The sequence below is a fragment of the Oncorhynchus masou genome, chromosome 20, assembly GCF_036934945.1.
Source record: "Oncorhynchus masou masou isolate Uvic2021 chromosome 20, UVic_Omas_1.1, whole genome shotgun sequence".
Lineage (NCBI taxonomy): Eukaryota > Metazoa > Chordata > Actinopteri > Salmoniformes > Salmonidae > Oncorhynchus > Oncorhynchus masou.
This window is the reverse complement of record NC_088231.1, coordinates 9,433,451-9,460,358: the sequence shown is the minus strand read 5'-3', so window position 1 is coordinate 9,460,358 and position 26,908 is coordinate 9,433,451. Positions and strand designations below refer to the sequence as shown.

Below are 26,908 nucleotides of genomic sequence, written 5' to 3'. Positions count from 1 at the left end.
ATCAAGAAGCTGATTAAACAGCATGATCATTACCTTATGCTGGGGACAATAAAAGGCCACTCTAAAATGTCCAGTTTGTCACACAACACAATGCCACAGATGTCTAAAGTGTTGAGGGAGCATACAATTGGCATGCTGACTGCAGTGCACATACTTTTGGTCATGTAGTGGAAGTATTTATGTAGAAAATAGCGACCACAATGGAAATAGGGCCAGACTTTATTGTGCAATCCTGGTCACTTTAAAAAACATTTGTATTTTTTTAACTGACAAATAAAATCGATCAATCCAAACTGTGCAGTGGTCAATTGATTAATGGAAAGAGACATTGGTTACAAAACACCAAAAAGTTTAATGAGATTCAGAGATTGTCAAGCCAAGCCTTCGATACTGGGTAAGACTACAAGGTAGGGAGGGATGTATTTTCTGTTTGTCAAGATTGACATAGTCTATTTATTGTGGTGTTGAAAACACAATCCATGATATTTTAGTGACTGAAATAGGTATGCTTTGTTTATTGGTTGTGTGGTGCATTAGCACAGAAACATGTTCATGGAAAATTTGTTGTATATATTTTTTATTCAATTATAAAAATGGCATCACAATATTGAAAATCAGATTTCCCCTAGCTCATTGACATATAATTACAATATGAGTGATTCATTAAAAAGTAGCTTTTCTTTGTTGGAATGGTGTGGGCATACCCTAACAACAGACACAGCCTGGATTCGAATCCAGGCTGTATCACAAACGGCCGTGATTGGGAGTCCCATAGGGACAATTGGTCCAGCGTCATCCGGGTTTGGCCGGTGTAGGCCTTCATTGTAAATAAGAATTTGTTCTTAACTGACTTGCCAAGTTAAATAAAGGTTAAATTTAAAAAAAAAATGTTTTTTTTAAATGGTGTGGGTGTATACCAATCATGAAAAATATTCATCGATTTTTTTTTAATTCTGGGGGTTTGGAGGGGCCTTCCACTTATACTGTATTTTCAAAAATGTCAGCTAAAGAATAGTTCCCAGATATCCCCTGTGTACATCTCAAGCCACACTGCTATGATTTCTCCCCATTGTGGACACTCCTATGTCTGATGAGGTTACTCAGGAAGGAGAAGCTCTTGTAACATAGTTTGCACTTGAAGGGCCTCTCCTTGGTGTGAACAGTCTGGTGCTCCTTCACATAGTTTGCTTTAGCAAAGCGCTTCCCACACGTGGGGCAGGTGTACGGCTTGTCATCGTCCGTCCTAATGCTCAGCCTCCCACGTTGTGACCCAATGACACCAGAGGAGGTAGAAGCAGGAACCACCACTCTCAGGTGGTTAGTCTTTGAGCTCCCTCCTTGAGCCATTGTTTGGGTGTTGTTGGGATTGTGTGCTGTGTTATAGGCTAGGTCCTTCTTGTGGTAAATGCCCATCCTGAACCTGTCTGTATTGGTGGGGTAACCATGAGGTAACTGAGGAAAGCTAGACCCAGGCTTTCTATGAACCCAGTCACCAGGCATTAGACAAGACCCTGAAGGAGAAGACAGACCTGCTGATAGACTACCAACAGGGGGGTCTCCCACCACTCTCTGTGAAGGCTGAAGCCCAGGAAGACCTGCTCTGTTCATCATGGATACTGTGGTGTTTGTATCATAGGAACAGGAGGGTCTATCTTTATCAGCCCCAAGCCCTGCTACATCCCTGCACTGAGACTGTGAAGAGAAGGGTCTGGGCTGCAGACTGGATCCCTGACTGGAGCCTCTGTCTCTCTGATGACCACCAGGACTGAGGTTGTTCAGTCCACCTGTCCACTGGTTGTGTTCTGTGTGGTGGTGGAGTCTCTGTCCCTCGTGGTTGGGTCCCGGTTCCGACTCAGGAAGGAAGGGCGACAGTTCCTGATCCAGAGTTCTGATCCGGGGCCAGGGTTTGTGATCAGCCACTTCAGAGGTCCAGTCTCTCCCGCAAGCAACACCGGATATCAGCAGGTCCTCATGGACTGCAGACTGCAAACACAAATACAACAGAAAAGCTTAAAGGTTTAAATAAGAAATGATTTCCTGTACACACAGAAACATGACATTATAAAATGTTTACCACAGTCAAGCCCATCTCTAACACTGTGATTCAAGTACCTAACAATATGGAGCCATTGGAGTTTATTATAAAATATGGCCATGTGTGTTGATTCAAGAATGAAGTATAATGTTTTGGTTTGACTGAGATAAGGGAAACACAGTCCCAGAATTTATATTTTGTTTTGTCAGTCAGCACAGAGTCAATTTTGTATTTAATTTCAACATGGTTTCAAATGGTCATACACTTGCATAAAGAACTGAAGTAGGGGAGAGTGTTTGTTTCTAAGAAACCATACACAAAATGAATCATGTGACCAAATATTTAAGAAGAGGTCATCATTTCATGGTCCATGCTCTCTGATATCCCTTGGAAGTCCCAAATCTGACGTTACCCAATTGAAGTTGACATTTAAAATGGGTAAGGTTAGGGTTTAGGGTAGGGAAGTCCAAAGGATTCCGGATAGCACTAACCATTATTTCATGGAGTCTGTGAAGGAAGACACCACATTGAAAAAGTGGTAAGAAAGCTAGCATTTCTTTTTAAAATTGTTTTTGTTGTAGTTTTCATGACGCTTGTATCTAAACCAAAGTAGATTGTTTTATACATCATTTGGGGTCTTTATAAGCTTCAACATGAGGCCATAAACATGGCATGAAAGTGCATCTGTGGAGCTATTTGGGCTAATATAGTCAAAATGTATGCCTTGGGGGAAGTTGAGCCAATGGCCTTGGGGTAAGTTGAGCCAATGGCCATGGGGGAAGTTGAGCCAATGGCCATGGGGGAAGTTGAGCCAATGGCCATGGGGGAAGTTGAGCCAATGGCCATGGGGTAAGTTGAGCCAATGCCATGGGGTAAGTTGAGCCAATGGCCTTGGGGTAAGTTGAGCCAATGGCCATGGGGTAAGTTGAGCCAATGGCCACCATACCCGATACAAATGATGATTACATTTAGTCAGTTTTATGCACAGTATTTTTGCAATGTGCAATGCATATAAACTCAAGATCATGCCCTGTATATACAAACGGAAAACAAGCAGGGGTCTAAACCCCAAGGACGTGAGAGAAGGGAATAAGTCCATTGGAGCGGCAGCAAGAGATGAACAAATAGACTGAATGACACCAAAGAGGTACATTGACAAAAAAATAACAACAAACATGGACCTGTGTGAAAGAGAGGCTATGATAGAGTAGCAGAGGCACCAATGTCTTATCTAATGACACGGAGTCTGAGCTTGCTAAACATATCAAGAAACTTGCGGACCGGTTTCATGGGCGTAGTAGGCTCAAATGCAGAGAACATGCCTGCAAACTGGCACACCGAAACAACATCCCTGTCCAAGACAACTGGTCAAGAAATGGAAGAGTAAGTGATATCGAACAGACAGATCTACTGTATACATTTAAGATATACAATATACCAACCCCATTCCATTATTTAGAACTTTGACGACTACCACCATCACCCATTGTCACAGGAAACTCTTACCCCAAGGCAGTTCAACTTACCCTGTCCCAATGCTCAACTTACCACATACCTGAGGGAAGTTGTGCCAAGAGACCACTTTCTTTTTTGGACAAGCTATGTTTTCAAAACTGTAATATTTACATGAATTCTGATTATTTCCAGGGATACAGAACATCCTGAAATATATGTATATATTTTTGTTAGAAAGAATACTATATTTCCCTTGACGTAGTAATGCTGATTGTAAACAAATGGCCCAGAATACCCCACTCTCCCCTACTTTTATTGCACAAAACAATACCTGTGACTAGAATAACTTTTCTCACTATGGTAACACTTTCCATTTTCTGTAAATCTGGTACCCTCGCTCTGATAAAATTAATGTTAGAATACTTTGGAAAAGGTTCAACATTACACACATCTTCACTACTCCATGTCAAGTAAACATGAATTAAGGCAATATAATTCCCTTATTTTAAAACACTACCATCAAACAACAGGTTAGGGTTGCCACTTTTCATCAGTTAAGCATTTTTAAAGACACACCAACCATCACCATATCATCTACTCTGTCCAATCATACAATACATCCAAAATCAACATAATTAACTACAAAACAAACAAGTACTACGTAGAAAGATGTGGATTGTGGTGTGAGAGGATGACAGAGGCTCGTCTAGTAGGAGACTGTTGCTAATTACTGCCCAGGTGTGGTGGCCTCCAGGCACTTACTGCTGCATCACCCAGATGGGTGCTACACATTCGGTGGTGGATGTTCAAGTCTACCTACAGAGGAGGAAGTGGAGCTGTGAACTGCAGAGACAGATGTGCCTGATAAAGCTTCGGGGCTGTCTGACTGATGTGTCTCCCTCCCTGGCTGTACCATCGACGCTGCCTCCAATCAAGCTACACCTTTACTGAACTGCATCATCATCTAGCTGTGGAAGACCCTCTCCCATGAATTGCCAGCTCCCTTGTTTTTAAAAAGTAACAGATTCTGTATGAAAAGCTCTATATATAGTTGAAGTCGGAAGTTTACATACACTTAGGTTGGAGTCATTAACATTTGTTTTCAACCACTCCACACATTTCTTGTTAACTAACTATAGTTTTGGCAAGTCGGTTAGGACATCTACTTTGTGCATGACACATGTCTCCTAGAGATGAACGTACACGGTGGGAAAGGTGTGAATCAATCCCAGAACAACAGCAAAGGACCTTGTGAAGATGCTGGAGTAAACAGGCACAAAATGATCTATATCCACAGTAAAACGAGACCTATATCGATAAAACCTGAAAGGCCGCTCAGCAAGGAAGAAGCCACTGCTCCAAAACCGCCATAAAAAAGCCAGACTACGATTTGCAACTGCACATGAGGACAAAGATCATACTTTTTGGAGAAATGTCCTCTGGTCTGATGAAACAAAAATAGAACTGTTTTGCCATAATGACCATAGTTATGTTTGGAGGAAAAAGGGGCAGGCTTGCAAGTCGCAGAACACCATCCCAACCGTGAAGCACGGAGATGGCAGCATCATGTTGTGGGGGTGCTTTGCTGCAGGAGGGACTGGTGCAATTCACAAAATAGATGGCATCATGAAGATTTTTTTTTATTTTACCTTTATTTAACTAGGCAAGTCAGTTAAGAACAAATTCTTATTTTCAATGACGGCCTAGGAAGAGTGGGTTAACTGCCTGTTTAGGGGCAGAACGACAGATTTGTACCTTGTCAACTCGGGGATATGAACTTGCAACCTTTCGGTTACTAGTCCAACGCTCTAACCACTAGGCTACCCTGGCGCCCCAAAATGAAAATGATGTGAATGAAAATTATGTGGATGTATTGAAGCAACATCTCAAGACATCAGTCCGGAAGTTAAAGCTTGGTCACAAATGGGTCTTACAAATGGACAATGACCCCAAGCATAGGTATTGGAGTGGCCATCACAAAGCCCTGACCTAAATCCCATAGAAAATGTGTGGGCAGAACTGAAAAAGCGTGTGTGAGCAAGGAGGCCTACAAACCTGACTCAGTTACACCAGCTCTGTCAGGAGGAATGGGCCAAAATTCACCCAACTTATTGTGGGAAGCTTGTGGAAGGCTACCCGAGACGTTTGATCCACGTTATAATTTAAAGGCAATCCTACCAAATACTAAAAGCTGAAATGAATCATTCTCTCCACTATTATTTTGACATTTCACATTCTTAAAATAAAGTGGTGATCCTAACTGCCCTAAGACAGGAAATTTTTACTAGGATTAAATGTCAGGAATTGTGAAAAACTGAGTTTAAATGTATTTGGCTAAGGTGTATGTAAACTTCTGACTTCAACTGTAAATAAATATATTATTATTATTACTATTCATGGGCCGTGTGCATTTTTTGTAGGTCTATGGGGAGGTAGCTCCTCTCTGAGAAATTCTTCCCAGTAGTGTGTACAGGTGAACAGCCTTTCTCCCGTGTGGACTTTCAGGTGTATCTTCAGATGGTGCTGGTGGGAGAACCTCTTCTCACACTGGGAGCAGCTGTAGGATTTCTCCCCCCGTGTGGACTCTCTGGTGCCTCTTCAGGCTGGACAAATGGGAGAAATTGGCCCGGCAAAGATGGCAGTCAAACTATTTCTCCCATGTGCATCCTCTGGTGGATTTCCACCTGTTGGGCAAACGGAACTTTCCCACAGAACGAACACAGGAAGCGCTTCTCTTTGCCACTAGATCTACTGATAGCGTTTCTACTACTGTCATTTGTCAATGGGCTTGTGTAGCCATTTAGTGTTGAGGCACTGGCTTTGTCTGAGGTCTGGTTTAACATTAGGGGAGTGTGAGGAGGACACAGACCAGGGAGAGTCTGTGTTGTCACAGGGTCCATGTTCCAGTTGATAGATCCTATAGAAGGCAGGCTGAAGGCAGCACCTGTTAGGGGGTTAACCTGAGGCGCCTTCAGTCTCTCTGAATCACAACTATAGAAGCAGGACGGCACATTTCTAGCCAGCCCAGTCTGAGTCTGTTCTCTTTCATTGCATACAGACACCTCCCTGTCACAGCAGACTAAATCTACACCTCACCCTGGTCTCAGCTCGTCTGTTGTCATGGAGACTAAGTTTGGTTGTTGTTTTGTGTTCGTCAGTCTGTTTCTGGTTGTGGTTAACAGTGTTGTTCCCCAGCCCAGAGTTGAGGACGCTGTCCCATCCACTGACCTCCACTATGTCACCTCTGGTCCTGGCCTGCTCAGTGATGTCGTCCCCCGGGCCCTTAGCTGCACCAGTCTGGGTCTGGGAATCCAAGATGACCGCCCAGTCTCCTCTGTTAGCCTCCAGCCAATCACCTACAGGAAGAGGTTACAAAATAGACTTTACAAACATGGCAGAGAAAACTCTACATGTGAATTTTTTTTTGTGTTAATTACCATGTCAAGTTCATACATTTTAATGTGTGTTTTTGTATGTAAACATAAGTTGTATTGATTTCATTTTATGAATGAGGAAAAAAATAAAAGATAAAAAAAATAGCCAGGCGCATCACTATTCTCACTGAAGATCTATTACTGTATGTAGGTTTTATGTATTTCTCTCTTACCTTGCTCCCCCATCTTTAGTCCACTCAGCAGGTCAATGCTCTCTGGTCCATCTTCTATTGTCTCCTCTTTGACTATCAACAGATCAGGCTTCCCATCCTCCATGTCTACTGACTGTAAGAGTTACAGAGTGAGAGGATGTTGGATCAAGACATCTGATATGAGCAACCTGCTATGGAGCATCTTCTGATGGTCAATGAGGGATTGCTATGAGTATAGTCTCGCATTGCCATAAGTTCAAAATCACATCGTTGTCACGCCTCCCTTGAAGGTCTGGATAATTTTTGCATTGCAAAAATGGTTTGAATGGGCCACTTGCTCCCAGGGGCAAGATTCTGATTGGATGTTACAGTTCAAGAACCGTCGCCCAAAGCTCTGTTGAATGGGTGCTGTGTGTTGGGGTAGTGATAATGGAATTTATATGTTTAAATGAATGATTAGAATATTCCACCCTAAAACCATATAATTGTATGAAATTGATTATAGTCAGTAAAATTATAATTAATGATGTGTGTAGTTTTAGTCAGAATTAGAGTAAAACAATATATCTGTACAATATATTGTTTATAATATCTTAAACAGACTGTTTGAGCGAAATTCAGTGCCAACCTGGCTAGGCTGGGAGATTGGGAGAGGGCAGGGAGTATTTCTCACGGTCTCCCTAATCTTGGGGGAGGACAGGGAGTGCTTCTCACAGTCTCCCTAATCTTGGGGGAGGACAGGGAGTGCTTCTCATGGTCTCCCTAATCTCTGTCGGCTGGGTAGTGATACAGTATGTGCGTAGAATACCTACTGTTTGTGTGGAAGTATGTGCGCAGCTATAAAATTGATGTTTTTGTATTCTTGACTTTAGAACGTTCTCGTGAATAAACTGTACTAACCGTTTGCATAAACTGAGTCTTTGACTAATTATTATTAAACACATGGTCTTACAAACCTCAGGGATTGGTCAAAGCTATTGATTGATTGTTATTATCATTGTGATTGAAAATTCTCCTGACAAATAGGACACATTTTGTAGAGAGTTGTTCAAGTTATCAAGTGTGGCCGACAGACTTGCGATTGATATTTATTGAAACTGAATGTGGATTACGCTGGTAAAGTCAAACATCACAACACATTCTAAACCGCTCTGGTGACATACACACTTTTTGCCCAGTCGTCCACATGGCTAATGGCTGCGCTTTGCTACCACCGGAAATATCTTGAAGATTGCCCATTATTTTGTTTTTGTAAGGACCCAAAAAAAACAGAGGCAGTGGGAGAACCTATTCAAGTAAGTAAATATGTTATGAAAATGTAAAAAAAAATATATATATATATATATATATATATATATATTATTACAGTACTACTAGTAGGCGACTTTGTAGGCTAACTCAACTGAGCTGCTATCTAGTTAGCTGACTTTACACCACTTTACATAAGTGGTCACCAACCTTTTTTGAGTTAAGATCACTTTCGGAGTCTAAATGCAAGCCAAGATCTACCACAACATTAACCAATTAAAAACAGTACTGTAGCAATGAGGTTTGTGCAAAAGGCTATAGGCCCAACACATTATCAATGCATATTGACTATGCTTATTAAATTGCCCTGCCAATGTTGTTCTTCTCAGACCATTTTAGGTATATGATCACACTGTAATAGATAATCTGTTGTATTACTTGTGAGGCGCAACTGAGTGAGCATAATTGTTTTTACTGGACTGATGGCCTGCGTGTGATGGTCAGTCTGAGGGGAGGGAGCAGCGGTGAGGTTACCTCTCACCTAATTCACCGTCCCCCCCACTCTGCCTCCCTACACTGAGAAAAGGGGACATAGTCTTCCAGTTGATGGCAAAACTCCTTATTTCTGCCACATGCACCAATTGATGTTGTTACTCGTATGACCAGAGAAAATGAAATGCTCCTTCATATAAAAAAAGACCATCCGCTAATAATAACAACACCAGCTCATCGGAACACTTTGCTGTACTCATTCAATGCAGCTGCAGTGCTAGTTGTAGCAAGTGTTAATAACAGCGCTGAATAGCTTAAACATGAACTTACTCATAAAAACAGCAGCTATTTTCTGTATTCATTGGGTCTGTAGTCGTGGTTTTATATGTTTTGAAAACCTCACAGTATCAACTTTGCTGTGCATTCAACGTTTCTTTTTACAGTCTATGGCTCGAAGAAACTGTGCAAACACGCTGATCTGAGCTACCTGATTGGCTCGCGGTAAGCCTATAGGTGCACTTGTTTTAATCTACCTTTAGACACATGTAATGGTTCAAAATGGGAACACTGCCTTTCTGGCACAAGGGCAGCTGAATAAAGTGCACCTACTACCAACAGCGCGAAACAAATTTGAAAAAATAGGTAATTGAGGTAAGTTTTTGTTTTTATTAATCCATTGCCACCCGGTCTCTGGTGTAACTGCTAAACGGCTTACCGACAATACACAAACAAAGGGAAAGGGTGAGAGGAGAATGCATACAGTGCGGTAAAAAAATATTTAGTCAGCCTCCAATTGTGCAAGTTCTCCCACTGAAAAAGATGAGAGAGGCCTGTAATTTTCATCAGAGGTACACTTCAACTATGACAGACAAAATGAAAAAAAAGAAATCCAGAAAATCACATGATAGGATTTTTAATGAATTTATTTGCAAAATATGGTGAAAAATAAGTATTTGGTCACCTTCAATCAAGCAAGATTTCTGGCTCTCACAGACCTGTAACTTCTTCTTTAAGAGGCTCCTCTGTCCTCCACTCGTTACCTGTATTAATGGCACCTGTTTGAACTTGTTATCAGTATAAAAGACACCTGTCCACAACCTCAAACAGCCACACTCCAAACTCCACTATGGCCAAGACCAAAGAGCTGTCAAAGGACACCAGAAACAAAATTGTAGACCTGCACCAGGCTAGGAAGACTAAATCTGCAATAGGTAAGCAGCTTGGTTTGAAGAAATCAACTGTGGGAGCAATAATTAGGAAATGAAAGACATACAAGACCACTGATAATCTCCCTCGATCTGGGGCTCCACGCAAGATCTCACCCCGTGGGGTCAAAATGATCACAAGAATGGTGAGCAAAAATCCCAGAACCACACGGGGGGACCTAGTGAATGACCTGCAGAGAGCTGGGACCAAAGTAACAACGCCTACAATCAGTAACACACTACGCCGCCAGGGACTCAAATCCTGCAGTGCCAGACGTGTCCCCCCTGCTTAAACCAGTATATGTCCAGGCCCGTCTGAAGTTTGCTAAAGAGCATTTGGATGATCCATACGAAGATTGGGAGAATGTCATATGGTCAGATGAAACCAAAATATTTTTATTTTTATTTAACCTTTATTTAACTAGGCAAGTCAGTTAAGAACAAATTCTTATTTTCAATGACGGCCTAGGAACAGTGGGTTAACTGCCTGTTTAGGGGCAGAACGACAGATTTGTACCTTGTCAGCTCGGGGGTTTGAAATTGCAACCTTCCGGTTACTAGTCCACCGCTCTAACCACTAGGCTACCCTGCCGCCCCATATAACTTTTTGGTAAAAACTCAACTCGTCGTGTTTGGAGGACAAAGAATGCTGAATTGCATCCAAAGAACACCATACCTACTGTGAAGCATGGGGGTGGAATCATCATGCTTTGGGGCTGTTTCTGCAAAGGGACCAGGATGACTGATCCGTGTAAAGGAAATAATGAATGGGGCCATGTATCGTGAGATTTTGAGTGAAAACCTCCTTCCATCAGCAAGGGCATTGAAGATGAAACGTGGCTGGGTCTTTCCGCATGACAATGATCTCAAACACACCGCCCGGGCAACGAAGGAGTGGCTTCGTAAGAAGCATTTCAAGGTCCTGGAGTGGCCTAGCCAGTCTCCAGATCTCAACACCATAGAAAATCTTTGGAGGGAGTTGAAAGTCCGTGTTGCCCAGCAACAGCCCCAAAACATCACTGCTCTAGAGGAGATCTGCATGGAGGAATGGGCCAAAATACCAGCAACAGTGTGTGAAAACCCTGTGAAGACTTACAGAAAACGTTTGACCTCTGCCAACAAAGGGTATATAACAAAGTATTGAGATAAACTTTTGTTATTGACCAAATACTTATTTCCCACCATAATTTGCAAATAAATTCATTAAAAATCCTACAATGTGATTTTCTGGATTTTTTTCCTTCTCATTTTGTCTGTCATAGTTGATGAAAATTACAGGCCTCTCTCATATTTTTAAGTGGGAGAACTTGCACAATTAGTGGCTGACTAAATACTTTTTTGCCCCACTGTAGATGCGAGAAGGAATACAACGTGGCTGCTATGAAAGTTAACAAAACAGGAATAAACATACCTGAATTTGTCCAATAGAAACTCTCATTTGCAATTGTTGGACTTATGATTACACCCAAGATCAGCTAGATGTGTCACTGTCTGTCACTTCAATATTTTCTCTCGACCTGTGTGTGGCTACGTTGTAAACTTAAAGGATGAAACAACCTCATGATGGGTATAGGGGGAATTTTTGCATCACGTAGTAGCCTAAACCTATCGATGTTACATTGAACTGGGTGCTCATGAAAAAATATTGTCCTCCCTCATCATCAAAACCACTGACCACCACTGATATGGACCTAATACCATAAAGACAGTTCACAGTGGGCTCACCTCAGTGAGACTGTGTGTGGTCCTGTGCTGCTCAGCTGGTTCCTCTGTTGGTTCAGGTGTAGTCTGGTTGTCCTCCATGACCATGGTCCACTCAGGGTTCCCCAGACCCTCCTCGCACCCCTCCTCCTTCACCAGGAGCACCTCTGGACCCTCCTCCTCCTGAAAGAGATAGGTGATACAGATTATTACACAGACATACACTCCCTCAGGTACGTACATACGTACCTACGTTTGAATCCTACATTGTAGTTACAGAATTACTTTATTGTTCAGAAAGTATTCACACTCCATTACTTTTTCAAATGTTGTTTTACAGCCTGAATTTGAAATTGATAAAATTTAGATTTGTTGTCACTGGCCTACACACAATACCCCATAATGTTAAAGTGGAATAATGTTTTTGGGAATGTTTACAAATTAATTAAAAAATAAAGGCTGAAATGTCTTGAATCAATAACTATTCAATCTATTTGTTATGCCTAAATAAGTTCAGGAGTAACAATTTGCTTAACAAGTCACATAAGCTGCATGGACTCACTCTGTCTGCAATAATAGAGTTTAACATGAAATTTGAATTACTACCTCATCTATGTACCCCACACATACAGATAATTGTAAGGTCCCTCTGTCGAGCAGTGAATTTCAAACACAGATTCAACCACAAAGACCAAGGAGGTTTTCCAATGCCTCGCAAAGAAGAGCACCTATTGGTAGAGATTGAATATCATTTTGAGCATGGTGAAGTTATTAATTACACTTTGGATGGTGTATCAATACACGTAGTTACTACAAAGATACAGGAGTTCTTCCTAACTCAGTTGCCGGAGAGGAAGGAAACAGCTCAGGATTTCACCATAGTGACTTTAAAAGAGTTACAAAGTTTAATGGCTGTGATAGGAGCAAACTGAGGATGGATCAACAGTATTGTAGATACTCCACAATACTACGCTAATTGACAGAGTGAAAAGAAGGAAGACTGTACAGAATACAAATAGCAATTAACTTTCTGTCCTGAGTACAAAGTGTTATGTTTTGGTCAAATCCAATATAACACAGAGTATCACTCTCCATATTTTCAAGCATAGTGTTGGCTGCATCGTGCTATGGGTATGCTTATAATTGTTAAGGACTGGGTAGTTTTTTTAGGATAAAAAATGTATTGAATGGAGTTAAGCACAAGCACAACCCTAGTGGAAAACCTGGTTCAGTCTGCTTTCCACCAGACACTGGGAGATGAATTGACCTTTCAGCAGGACAATAACCTAAAACATAAGGCCAAATTTACACTGGAGTTGCTCACCAAGACAGTGAATGTTCCTGAGTGGCTGAGTTACAGCTTTGACATAAATCTACTTAAACATCTATGGCAAGACCTGAAAATGGTTGTCTAGCACAGATCAACAACCAATTTGACACAGCTTGAAGAATTTTGAAAATAATAATTGGCAAATGTTGCAAAATCCAAGTGTGGAAAGCTCTAAGAGACTTACCCAGAAAGACTCACAGCTGAAACCGCTTCTACAAAGTATTGATAAGGGGTGTGAATACTTATGTAAATTAGATATTTCTGTGTTTAATTTTCAATAAATGAACAAACATTTATAAAAAACATTTCACTTTGTCATTATAGGATATTGTGTGTAGACTGGTGAGGAAAAAAATCATTTAAACCCTTTTTTGAATTCAGGCTGTAACACAACAAAATGTGGAATATATCACGGGGTATGAATACTTTAAGGGCACTGTAAATATGATATTGTGGTTAAATATGAGTGTGCTATGATAAGTCATCAGATAAACCTGACTAAACTATTTTGATGTGTACAGTTGTGGCCAAAAGTGACACAAATATTGATTTCCACAAAGTTTCCTGCTTCAGTGTCTTTAGATATTTTTGTCAGATGTTACTATGGAATACTGAAGTATAATTACAAGCATTTCATAAGTGTCAAAGGCTTTTATTGACAATTACATGAAGTTGATGCAAAGAGTCAATATTTGCAGTGTTGACCCTTCTTTTTCAAGACCTCTGCAATCCGCCCTGGCATGCTGTCAATTAACTTCTGGGCCACATCCTAACTGATGGCAATCCATTCTTGCATAATCAATGCTTGGAATTTGTCAGAATTTGTGGGTTTTTGTTTGTCCACCGCCTCTTGAGGATTGACCAAAAGTTCTCAATGGGATTAAGGTCTGGGGAGTTTCCTGGCCATGGACCCAAAATATCAACGTTTTGTTCCCCGAGCCACTTAGTTATCCCTTTAGCCTTATGGCAAGGTGCTCCATCATGCTGGAAAAGGCATTGTTCATCATCAAACTGTTCCTGGATGGTTGGGAGAAGTTGCTCTCAGAGGATGTGTAGGTACCATTTTTATTAATGGCTGTGGTGTAAGGCAAAATTGTGAGTAAGCCCACTCCCTTGGCTGAGAAGCAACCTCACACATGAATGGTCTCAGGATGCTATACTGTTGGCATGACACAGGACTGATGGTAGTGCTCACCTTGTCTTCTCAGGACAAGCTATTTTTCCGGATTTCCCAAACAATTGGAAAGGGGATTCATCAGAGAAAATGACTTTACCCCAGTCCTCAGCAGTCCAATCCCTGTACCTTTTGCAGAATATCAGTCTGTCCCTGATGTTTTTCCTGGAGAGAAGTTGCTTCTTTGCTGTCCTTCTTGACACCAGGCCATCCTCCAAAAGTCTTCACCTCACTGTGTGTGCAGATACACTCACACCTGCCGCCATTCCTGGGCAAGCTCTGTTCTGGTGGTGCCCCGATCCCACAGCTGAATCAACTTTAGGAGACGGTCCTGGCGCTTGCTGGACTTTCTTCGGCACCCTGAAGCCTTCTTCACAACAATTGAACCGCTCTCCTTGAAGTTCTTGATGATCAGATAAATGGTTGATTTAGGTGCAATCTTACTGGCAGCAATATCCTTGCCTCTGAAGCCCTTATTGTGCAAAGCAATGATGACGGCACGTGTTTCCTTGCAGGTAACCATGGTTGACGGAGGAAGAACAATGATTCCAAGCACCACCCTCCTTTTGAAGCTTCCAGTCTGTTATTCGAACTCAATCAGCATGACAAAGTGATCTCCAGCCTTGTCCTCGTCCACACTCACGAGGACGAGAGAATCACTGATATGACGTCAGCTGATCCTTTTGTGGCAGGGCTGAAATGCAGTGGAAATGGTTTTTGGGGATTCAGTTCATTTGCATGGCGAAGAGGGACTTTTCAATTAATTGTAATACATCTGATCACTCTTCATAACATTCTGGAGTATATGCAAATTGGCATCATACAATCTTAGGCAGCTGAAAATTAATATTTGTGTCATTCTCAAAACTTTTGGCCACGACTGTATAGTGGGTGTTTGTGTGTTGGTAACGTATTTATTTATATTTAAAATGTATATTGGTTATAAAGCACTGTTGTGTGTATGCAGAGTAGGGTGAGATCAGATGTATACTAAAGAGAGTCTCAATGAAAGTCTTAGAATGAAAAGTTCCATGCTGTGTTTATTAAACATAAGTGTTAATCACACCATATGAAAACCTCATACACGACTCAACAACAAAAAAATTATTGTGAACTTGATAAACTGTATTAATTTTAAAAATAAAGTAGTTCAATGGAAGTAATGAAATAGGCATTTGTGAACATCATATAGCCTACACAGTACAAACACAATATGTAAGACACTCATTAGGCGTATATATGCCTTATATATCACACAATGTGTTGATGCAATGTTCTACCCAGGAAATTTCCACACTGAAATCTGTTTCAACACCGAAACTCTTGTTATTCCATGCATCTATGGGTCTTTTCAGCTGACAACAACCAAAATTAATCTTTGTTTTTAATGCAGGGTTTGATCTAAACATCAGAAGCTATTGAGTGGAATGGTTACTTTCTATATTACAGAGTGGGATGGTTTTTCTGCTGGTGTATCCTGAGGCATCTCCTCTCTGAAAAACTCTTCCCGCAATGCATACAGCCGAATGGCTTCTCTCCAGTGTGGACCTTCAGGTGCATCTTCAGCTGGTCCTGGCGAGAGAACCTCTTCTCACACTGTGGGCAGCTGTAGGGTTTCTCCCCTGTGTGGACTCTCTGATGCCTTTTCAGGTGGTGCTGGTGGGAGAACCTCTTCTCACACTGGGTACAGCTGAAGGGTTTCTCCCCCGTGTGAACCCTCTGGTGGATCTCCACATTCTGGAGGCAGCTGAAGCCTTTGTGACAGAACATGCAGAGGAACCGTTTCTCTTTACTATTGCCTGATGTGGCTCCCCCTCCCCGAGACTGGGCTTTAGCCCTGTCATTTGAGTTCAATAGCTGATCAAAAAGGACACGGACGTGTGAATCGGAAGGCTCTATCGACGTGGACACTGGGTCGCGTTCTCTGAACGCGTGTAAAGGGGAGTGGGTTGCGACATTTAGATTTGTCCCTAAGCTTTCCCTGTAGTCAAAGAAGTCACTGGTGTTACCCTGCGAGTGTCCTTCTCCTAAGTGAGTTTCATCTGCATTCCATGACAGAGAAACGTCGCTCTCCACTTTCACAGTCACTTCATCTACGACCAGACCCTCCCCTTTCTTATCTAGGCACCCTTCAGAGTTTACACTACTACTGTACCTGTGCCAGTCACCTCTCATTGGATTAGTCGGTGTATCTAAGCCCAAAGGCATGTCACCAGGTAACATCTCTGTAGCGTATGAACAGGACGGATCATTGCCAGTCTGTAACACGTCACCTGAGTCCTGAAGGGACAGAACAGTCCTCGGGCTTGGGTTACGATAAAGTATATACTCTGAGCGGGGAGCAGGAGCACAGCTCAGTGATTCCAGCCCCGCTAAAGTCTCGGTGTCTGTCTCTGACTTGAGGGCGGCGTTCTGCGTTCCACTGACCTCCGTGATGCTGTGTCTGATCCTGGGCTGCGCTGGAGCGGTGGTGGGGTCCTCCGTGGCTACAGGGGGCGCCACTTCAGCTGCTGCTTCCACCTGGATGTTTCTGCTGTGACGTGGGTCCTCCTCTCCTTCAGACCTCTCCTGCTTGACCCCAGGACCTGCAGCCTCTGCATCTGCAGACTGACACAAGAAGAGAGGAGGTTATTATCGGTACATGAGTTGAATACCCTATGAATGTCCCGCCTACTTCCTGGTCGAGTCCCATACGGTTCTTGAAAGGCAATCAAGCTTATACTATCAAATTCATGAAAACGCGGTCATAAGACTTATATACAATTAGATTTGTATATTTCATTTGCTCATACCCAATGTTTTTTATACAAATATTTGACGGTCAAGAAGTAAGAAACATTGGTGAAAGTTAAATTAGACTTTTCTAACTACAACTCATCACCCTTGTTAGCATGGTTGCTCGAGTTTGAGGACGATAAAAACCTGTTCGTTACAACCAGTACTTTTTAACCCCTTAACCCTATTCTCAACCGGCTGGTAGAGCATGTTTTGACAATGGATTTAGAACTGGATTTGAATGAAATCTTCACTAGAACTTTATTGGTCTACTTCCCCAGCATCAATTTACATCATTTGTATAATTTTGGGTTGCTACAGTTCTGTGTTGTGGCTGTAAGAAAACAAAAAAATGAGACACCAAAGATATGGGATTAAGGCAGGAATTACATTTGTGAGGGATTAATAATGTTCCATTCGTGTTAGTAGAGACCTTGAAGAGTAGGAATATGAAAATAAATAGTTTATTTCCAAATGTAAACACAACATGTAAAATGTTGGTCCCATGGTTCATGACCTGAAAAAAAAGATCCCAGAAATCTTTCATATACACAAAAAGTTTATTTCTCTCAAATGTTTTATTACATCCCTGCGAGTGAGCATTTCTCCTTTGCCAAGATAATCCAGCCACCTAACAGGTGCGGCATATCAAGAAGCTGATTAAACTGCATGATCATTATACAGGTGCATCTTGTGCTGGAGACAATAAAGGGTGCTCTTAAAATGTGCAGTTTTGTCACACAACATAATACCAAAGATGTCTCAAGTTGAGGAAGGGTTCAATTGGCATGCTGACTGCAACAATGTCCAGCAGAGCTGTTGCCAGAGAATGTAATGTTAATTTCTCTACCATAAGCCGCCTCCAACATCATTTTAGAGAATTTTGAAACCGGCCTCACAACTGCAGACCACGTGAAACCACTGTGGTGGTGATTTCTTTATTATCAAATGAGGAGAGACAAATTTTTCACACAAGTCAAAGTTAGACTTAAACTAAATCTTTACTTACATATTAATAAGGAAAGCATGTCACACCACACACTAGTGAATGACGTGAGTGCTCTGCAATAACTATGGCTGGTCGACATAACACTCTTGACTGTTGCGTTGAGAGCCCCAACACAAAGAATACAAATAACTTTTATAGCAAAGATACACCCTCTTAGTCTACATGACAAACAACAGAAGTGTGGAATGGGTCACAAGGTTAGGATTCGTACAAAGGAAATTAATAATTCACAGCAGACAGTATCTGCTGTAAAGATTGTTCTCATTGTGTGGAAAACAGAGTCATTATCCATACTCGTCATCTCCACCCTGGTACCTCCCAGTACACAAACACCAACTAATGCTATGGAATGGGGTCATTAGGTTTTATCACCAAAGGCATCGTAAATCCAGTGTCAGCATTAAGCGCCAAAAGCCCAACTCTGTAGAACACACACAGATGAGTGTTCTAAGAACCCCTATTCTATTCCATAAAACAACCATTTGATGCAGTAACAGTATTATAACATAATATTGTAATTTTGCTCTCACACAACACCAGCCCAGGACCTACACATCCGGCTTCTTCACCTGCGGGATCGTCTGAGACCAGCCACCCGGACAGCTGATGAAACTGTGGGTTTGCACAACCAAAGAATTTCTGTACAAACTGTCAGAAACGGTCTCAGGGAAGCTCATCTGTGTGCTCTTCATCATCAGTAGGGTCTTGGCCTGACTGCAGTTTGGCGTTGTAACCGACTTCAGTGGGCAAATGTGTAACTTCGATGGCCACTGCCACGCTGGAAAAGTGTGCTCTTCACGGATGAATCCCGGGTTTCAACTGTACCGGGCAGACGGCGTGTATGGCGTTGTCTGGGCTAGCGGTTTGCTGACGTCAACTTTGTGAACAGAGCGCCCCATGGTGAGGTTATGGTATGGGCAGGCATAAACTACGGACAATGAACACAATTGCATTTTATCAATGGCAATTTGACTGATTTCCTTATATCAACAATAACTCAGTAAATTCTTTGAGACTGTTGCAAGATGCGTTTATATTTTTGTTCAGTATATATATATATATATATGACAACATTTTCATGAATTTGAAGATGCAAATTTGGAGCAAAGTCTTAGCCTACAAAACGAGGAACCTGGAAGTACCACTTTCATGGCGTATTGGATAACAATCTTGTAGGGAGGTCTCTCAAGCTCCCCATGGCAGATAAATAAAGACATAAGCAAGCGAATAGCCGAGGGGAGCCTTTCTGAAATAAGACGGGCCACATTTCATTAACTATAATGGTGCCTGGAGAAGTGGGTACATTCTAATTTTGAAAAGAAAAATCCCAAAACGACCCACCTGGAGGGATAGGCGCCCTGTGTGAAACATTATATGAAAAACAGTGACATTCAGTGCATTCAGGAAAGTATTCAGACCCCTTGACTCTTTCCACGTTTTGTTACATTACAGCCTCTGAAATTGTTTTACCCCCCCCTCATCAACTTACACAATACCCTGTAATGACAGTGCAAAAATAGTTTTTTTATGTTTGCAAATTTATAAAAATAAAAACCTGAAATATAACATTTACATACAGTACCAATCAAACATTTGGACATACCTACTCATTCCAGGATTTTTCTTTATTTTTACTATTTTCTACATTGTGAAGACATCAAAACTATGAAATAACACATATGGTATCATGTAGTAACCAAAAAGGTGTTAAACACAAAATATATATTTTATATTTGAGATTCTTCAAAGTAGCCACCCTTTGCCTTGATGACAGCTTTGCGCACACTTGGCATTCTCTCAACCAGCTTCATGAGGTAGTCACCTGAATGCATTGAAATTAACGGGTGTGCTTTGTTAAAAGTTAATTTGTGGAATTTCTTCCCTTTTTAATGAGTTTGAGCCAAGGTAGGGGTGGTATACAGAAGATTGCCCTATTTGGTAAAAGACCAAATACATATTATGGCAAGAACAGCTCAAATAAGTAAAGAGAAATGACAGTTAATATATGAAGGTCAGTCAATACAGAACATTTCAAGAACTTTGAAAGTTTCTTCAAGGGCAGTCGCAAAAAAAAAGAAGAAAAAAAAAGGATCTCATGAGGGTAAGTTCATTAGAGTTAACTGCACCTCAGATTGCAACCCAAATAAATGCTGCAAAGAAACCACTCCTAAAGGAAACTAAGAATAGACTTGCTTGGGCCAAGTAACACGAGAAATGGACATTAGACCGGTGGAAATCTGTTCATTGGTCTAATGAGTCCAAACTTGAGATTTTTGGTTCCAACCGCCGTGTCTTTGTGAGACGCAGAGTAGGTGAACAGATGATCTCCACATGTGTTGCTTCCCACGGTGAAGCATGGGGGAGGTGTGATGCTGCTTTGCTGGTGACACTGTCTGTGATTTATTTAGAATTCAAGGCAGACTTAACCAGCATGGCTACCACAGAATTCTGCAGCGATATGCAATCCCATCTGGTTTGCGCTTAGTGGGACGATAATTTGTTTTTCAACAGGACAATGACCCAACACACTTCCAGGCAGTGTAAGGGCTATTTGACTAAGAAGAAGAGTGATGAGTGCTGCATAAGTTACCTAGCCTACACAATCACCTGACCTCAACCAAATTGAGATGGTTTGGAATGAGTTGGACTGCAGAGTGAAGGAAAAGCAGCCAACAACTGCTCAGAATGTGTGGTAACTCCTTCAAGACTGTTGGAAAAGCGTTCCCGGTGAAGCTGGTTGAAAGAATGCCAAGTTTGGGCAAAGTTGTCATCAAGGCAAATGGTTGCTACTTTGAAGAATTTGTTTAACACTTTTTTGGTAACTACAGGATTCTATGTGTGTTATTTCATAGTTTTGATGTCTTCACTAATATTCTACAATGTAGAAAATAGTAAAAATAAAGAAAAACACTTGAATGAGTAGGTGTGTCCAAACTTTTGACTGGTACTGTAAGTATTCAAACCCTTTATTCAGTACTTTGTTGAAGAACCTTTAGCAGCGATTAGAGCCTATAGTCTTCTTGGGTATGACACTACAAGCTTGGCACACCTGTAATTGGGGAGTTCCTCCCATTCTTCTCTGCAGATCTTCTCAAGCTCTGTCAGGTTGGATGATGAGCATCGCTGCACAGCTATTTTCAGGTCTCTCAAGAGATTTTCGATTGGGTTCAGGTCCGGGCCACAAGGACATTCAGAGACTTGTCCCGAAGCCACTCCTGCAGTCTTGGCTGTGTGCTTAGGGTTGTTGTATTGTTAGAAGATGAACCTTTGCCCTCGTCTGAGGTCCAGAGCAGGTTTTCATCAAGGATCTCTCTGTACTTTGCTCTGTCATCTTTCCCTCGATCATCCCTAGTATCCCAGTCCCTGCCTCTGAAAAAAATCCCCACAGCATGATGCTGCCTCCACCATGCTTCACTGTATCAAAGGTGCCAGGTTTCCCTGCAGATGTAACACTTGGCATTCAGGCCAAAGAGTTCAATCTTGGTTTCATCAGACCAGAGAATCTTCTTTCTCACGGTTTGAGAGTCCTTTAGGTGCCCTTTGGCAAACTCCAAGCGGGCTGTCATGTGCCTTTTACTAAGGAGTGGCTTCCGTCTGGCCACTCTACCATAAAGGCCTGATTGGTGGAGTGCTGCAGAGATGGTTGTCTTTCTGGAAGGTTCTCCCATCTCCACAGAGGAACTCAGGAGCTCTGACAGAGTGAACATTGGGTTCTTGGTCACGTCCCTGACCAAGGCCTTTCTCCCCCAATTTCTCAGTTTGGCCGGATGGCCAGCTCTAGGAAGTCTTGGTGGTTCCAAACTTCTTCAATTTAATGATGGAGGCCACTGTGTTCTTGGGGACCCTCAATGAAACAGACATTTTTTGGTACTGTTCCCCAGATCGGTGCCTCGACACAATCCTGTCGGAGCTCTACGGACAATTCCTTCGACCTCATGGCTTGGTTTTTGCTCTAACATGTTCTATCAACTGTGGGACCTTATATAGATAGGTGTGTGCCTTTCCAAATAATGTCCAATCAATTGAATTTACCACAGGTGGACTCCAATCAAGTTGTAGATACATTTCAAGGATGATCAATGGAAACAGGATGCACCTGAGCTCAATTTTGAGTCTCATAGCAAAGGGTCTGAATACTTATGTAAATAAGGTGTTTTTTTATATTTAATACATTTACAAAAATGTCTAAAAACCTGTTTTCGCTTTGTCATTATGGGGTATTGAATGTGGTATTATTTAATCAATTTTAGAATAAGGCTGTAACGTAACAAAATGTGGAAAGGCAAGGGGTCTGAATATTTTCCAAATGTACTGTACACTCTGAATGACCTAAAATGATATACAGTGGCTTGCGAAAGTATTCACCCCCCTTGGCATTTTTCCTATTTTGTTGCCTTACAACCTCTAATAAAATTAGATTTTTTGGGTGTTCATATTATTTGATTTACCTGCCTACCTACCATGCCTACCACTTTGAAGATGCAAAATATTTTTCATTGTAAAACAAACAAGAAAAAATACAAACAAAAACAGAAACCTTGAGTGTGCATAACTATTCATCCCCCCAAAGTCAATACATTGTAGAGCCACCTTTTGCAGCAATTACAGCTGCAAGTCTCTTGGGGTATGTCTCTATAAGCTTGGCACATCTAGCCACTGGGATTTCTGCCCATTCTTCAAGGCAAAACTGCTCCAGCTCCTTCAAGATGGATGGGTTCTGCTGGTGTACAGCAATCTGTCATACCACAGATTCGCAATTGGATTGAGGTCTGGGTTTGACTAGGCCATTCCAAGACATTTAAATGTTTCCCCTGAAATCACACAAGTGTTGCTTTAGCAGTATGCTTAGGGTCATTATCCTGCAGGAATGTGAACCTTCGTCCCAGTCTCATATCAGGTTTCCCTCAAGAATTTCCACGCCAACATTCCTTCAATTCTGACCAGTTTCCCAGTCCCTGCCGATGTTCGACCTGTTTGGAGAGCTCCTTGGTCTTCCTGGTGCCACTTGCTTGGTCCACCTGTATGCAATCGAACTAATTATCTGACTTCTGAAGGTAATTGGTTGCATTAGATCTTATTTAGGGACTTTTCAGTATTTTTTACATTTATTTTTGGAATTTTTTGAAACAAGTAATTTTTTTCATTTCACTTCACCAATTTGTCCATTATATGAAATCCAAATACATATAAATAGCAGGTTATAATGCAACAAAATAGGAAAAATGCCAAGGGAGGTGAATACTTTTGCAAGGCACTGTATAACATATTGGTCTTTCACAGTCAGCCAACCCAAGCTGTACTGTGCAAGTAGGCTAAACTGAGTCATACATTCACAGGTTTCAGACTTTTATTATTATTATTATTGTTTTTTTAAGGCTTTTGCTATCAAGGTTACAAGTTTTTAATTAAAAACAAAAACAAATTTGGATGTAAATCCATAACAATGATTAAGCCACATCAGGAGACAATTTTTTTTTTAGTTCTGGGAAGAAATTTTTTTTGAAGGAAAATATTTTTTAGTGTAGTTACCCTTTAATTCAAGTGCACAGGCACCTAGCACTGTTGTTTGGTTAACAGTGTTTCTTTAGCAGGGGAGAACGCATGGGTGGGGCTTTTATTTGATATTTTTATGTTCTTTACTTATCCGTATTCCAAACGGGACATTAGTTACTTAAACACGCAAACACCATCAGATAGAATTCATCGCACGCAATGCACTGGGTTAGTCAGATTTGATCAAATATAACAGAACAGATGAACTCTCTCACAGGCTGGGTTGCCAAAAATAACCAACTGAAAGCCACACCCCCAATAAGTGATGAATATGACTGCTTTGAGGCACAGCACACTGTGCTATTATGGCTATATGCGCCTATATATATGCCTATTTTATTTTTTTATTTATCAAACAATACAGCTCATAATCTTATGCTGTTATCAACCAACAAACCTATATTTTAGTTTTAATTAGCTTTAAAATGCTAACTTTTCTCAGTCTCGTGGCAAAATGTGTAGAATAGCATCGGGCGAGCTATAAAACTGCACATTCTTCCCTCTGCCCTATGGCAAAATGTGTACAACTGCAGGAAATGTGCTTTAAAACTGCATATTTTTCTCTTTGCCCCATGTCAAAACATGCAGGAAGGTACATGCGCCGCCACCCCCCACAATCATAATTATTTTGGGGGGCCCACACACATTTCTGCAGGCCTACCCACCAATATCTGGCTACAGCACTGTTCTGTTGCACGAGATGGAGTTTTAAAATCAAAATGGCCACTGGATTGATGGAAATAATTGTGATATCATTCTGAAAGGTAGGCTAGTTAACATTTAATTGAGACGGTTATTGGGAAAGCCTTTCCATCTACCAGAGTACGGTTAGGCCAGCATTAGTGTCGCTATATTTTTCCTGTTCCTTAATTGTTTGAAACATGGACTTTTTACTTCATATTATGAGGCATGTTTAACCTTGAATCAAAGTAGCCTATAGCCAAAATCCCACCATAGAAACGTGGAGTCAATTATTTTATAAAGGCTTCCTCATATGCTTTCTCCTGTTCTATTGGTTTTCTTTCTTTCTTTCATTGTCTAGCAGCCAAGGCATTATCCTTGTCATGTTAGAAACCGCTGATAGTTGTTGCATCTTTAGATCTCCCCTCTTTATATAAATTTCTAACGGATATTTCCATCTCTGTCCATGAAACCTCGTGCATTTTAGAAAGGTGTTTTCCGCAAATTGCATTAAGGAACATCAGCCAATATTGCTGCACCCAAAATGTGAAGAAATAATAGTTTATCAACTTTTTAAGCTAAACATTCTGATCCGTTTCATCAACCGTATTAATTGATATGGCGTATACCTCCACTACACTACTTCGATACGTATCAGTGGGGATTAAGAAATGAGTATACGCAATTCTCACTGAAAAATAAGTGGGTATATGGCATATAGCCTCCACTAGACCACTGCTAACCTCTATCACGATAACGTGCTGGGCCGAGGTTCCGCTCCCCTCATCAACAGTGATTGGTTGGTCATCTCTCCATGTATTTTGTCCTGCTGCCTTCACAAAGCTCCTGTGGCCTCCAGTGAGATCTCCTTCACCTGAGAGTTATTGGGGAAAAGAGGTCGTTAGTTTAGTTACTGTCAATGCTTAACGGTACACTATTTACATTTTTGACACAGTCTAGAATTAGCAAGGATGTAAAGTAACACTTCTCATAACTTTCTATGCTATTTAGTGATCGATGTACACTGAACAAAAATATAAACGCAACATGTAAAGTGTTGGTCCCATGTTTCATGAGCTGAAATAAAAGATCCCAGAAATGTTTCATATGCACAAAAACCATATTTCTCTCAAATTGTGTGCCCAAATTTGTTTACATCCATTAGTGAGCATATCTCATTTGCCAAGATAATCCATCCACCTGACAGATGTGGCATCTCAAGAAGCTGATTAAAAAGCATGATCATTACACAGGTGCACCTTGTGCTGGGGGACAATAAAAGCCCACTGTGCAGTTGTCACACAACACAATGCCACTGATGTCTCAAGTTTTGAAAGAGCATGCAATTGGCATGGTGACTGCAGGAATGTCCACCACAGCTGTTGCCAGAGAATGTAATGTTCATGTCTCTACTACCATAAGCTGCCTCCAAAGTCGTTTTAAAGAATTTGGCCTCACAACCGCAGACCACGTGTAACCACACCATCCTAGGACCTCCACATCCAGCTTCTTCACCTGTGGGATTGTGTGACATCAGCCACCCGGATAGCTGTTGAAACTGAGGAGTATTTCTGCCTGTAATAAACTCTTGAGGGGATTTTTTAATTTTTTATTCTGATTGGCTGGGCCTGGCTGCCAAGTGGGTGGGCCATGGCTGCACCTCTGTCCAGTCATGTGAAAACTATAGATGTGGGCCTAATTTATTTATATTGACTGATTTCCTTATATGAATTGTAACTCAGTAAAATATTTGAAATTGTTGCGTTTATATTTTTGTTCACAATATTATGTTCCATTCAACACATTGTTTTAATCGAGAAAATAATAGGAAATTAAGTTAATCAAGAATCTGGTTAGAATATTTTAGTGTTTTTGCGCAAGATAGCTAAGTAATCAGAGGCATTATTGCATACTATCCAAAAACTGACCAAGACCCAATTTTATGTATCATATCTGAACGGGAACGACAGGAACGAAACTATATATGAAAGGCGACATGCCGCGCAGCCTTGGCCTTTTGCGAAATGTACCTTTTTCCATTCCTCTGTATCGGTCTAGGATCTTGACATTACTGGGACGACTAGCGAGGATGCGATCTCGCATTGTCCTGTCTGCGCGCTCCCTTGCTACCTTCAGTTCAAGTAGCTGTAGTTTCCTACGCAATCCCCTGTTTTCTTTCTGGCTTTGAGAAATTTCCAAACGAAACACTGCATAGTCGTCGTCTACGAGTTTACAGATCTCTGCCACGGCTGAATTTGCTAGCACTTCCATGATGGAGGCTATTTGAGTGTGAAAAACCATACAGTTAGCCATTGTTAGTTCAGCGTCACCTAAATAACATCTATCAACCAAATCCTGTCTCCAACGCGAATTAAAGACTACATGTGATGCTGTGCAGCTAAATTTGTCATATTTGTTCGTCCCATGTTGTTCATTAACGTCTAAATAACAACAAAAAACGCTAACGTGGAAATTGTTCTTGGTCACTGTTCACTTCCGTTTAAACTGAAGAGAAAGGATGTTATTGGGTAACGTCATAGCTCAAAGGGTGTGTCTAAATGAAAAAAGTATGAGCGCTGTTTTTTTATTTTTTATAAGGTTCCTCTAAGAAATCGGCTCCCAAGTATTTCCACACATAATGGAGATAAACGTGATCATATGAGA

At 41.3% G+C, this 26,908-nt stretch overlaps 1 protein-coding gene across 1 annotated transcript; it reads right to left on the bottom strand.

The window, feature by feature from the left end:
- Positions 1-433: 433 nt before the first annotated feature.
- LOC135506871 (uncharacterized) lies at positions 434-26,745 on the bottom strand. Its single transcript, XM_064926282.1, has 7 exons — positions 26,275-26,745; positions 24,988-25,118; positions 16,654-16,833; positions 11,747-11,905; positions 7,098-7,209; positions 6,719-6,846; positions 434-1,983 (listed from the first exon to the last, which is right to left on the bottom strand). Exons 1-7 carry the CDS (start codon positions 26,555-26,557, stop codon positions 1,054-1,056), a joined length of 1,923 nt encoding a protein of 640 aa, XP_064782354.1. The 5' UTR covers positions 26,558-26,745; the 3' UTR covers positions 434-1,053.
- Between the last annotated feature and the right edge of the window lie 163 nt (positions 26,746-26,908).

Bases quoted from the DNA above. Each gene is read 5' to 3' on its own strand.
- LOC135506871 (XM_064926282.1), bottom strand. From the start codon at position 26,557: ATGGCTAACTGTATGGTTTTTCACACTCAAATAGCCTCCATCATGGAA. The intron at 16,834-24,987 runs GTTAGCAGTGGT...TTCTTGTGTCAG, and splicing joins AGCACGTTATCGTGATAGAG to TCTGCAGATGCAGAGGCTGC. The intron at 7,210-11,746 runs GTGAGCCCACTG...TAACTCTTACAG, and splicing joins CCACACACAGTCTCACTGAG to TCAGTAGACATGGAGGATGG.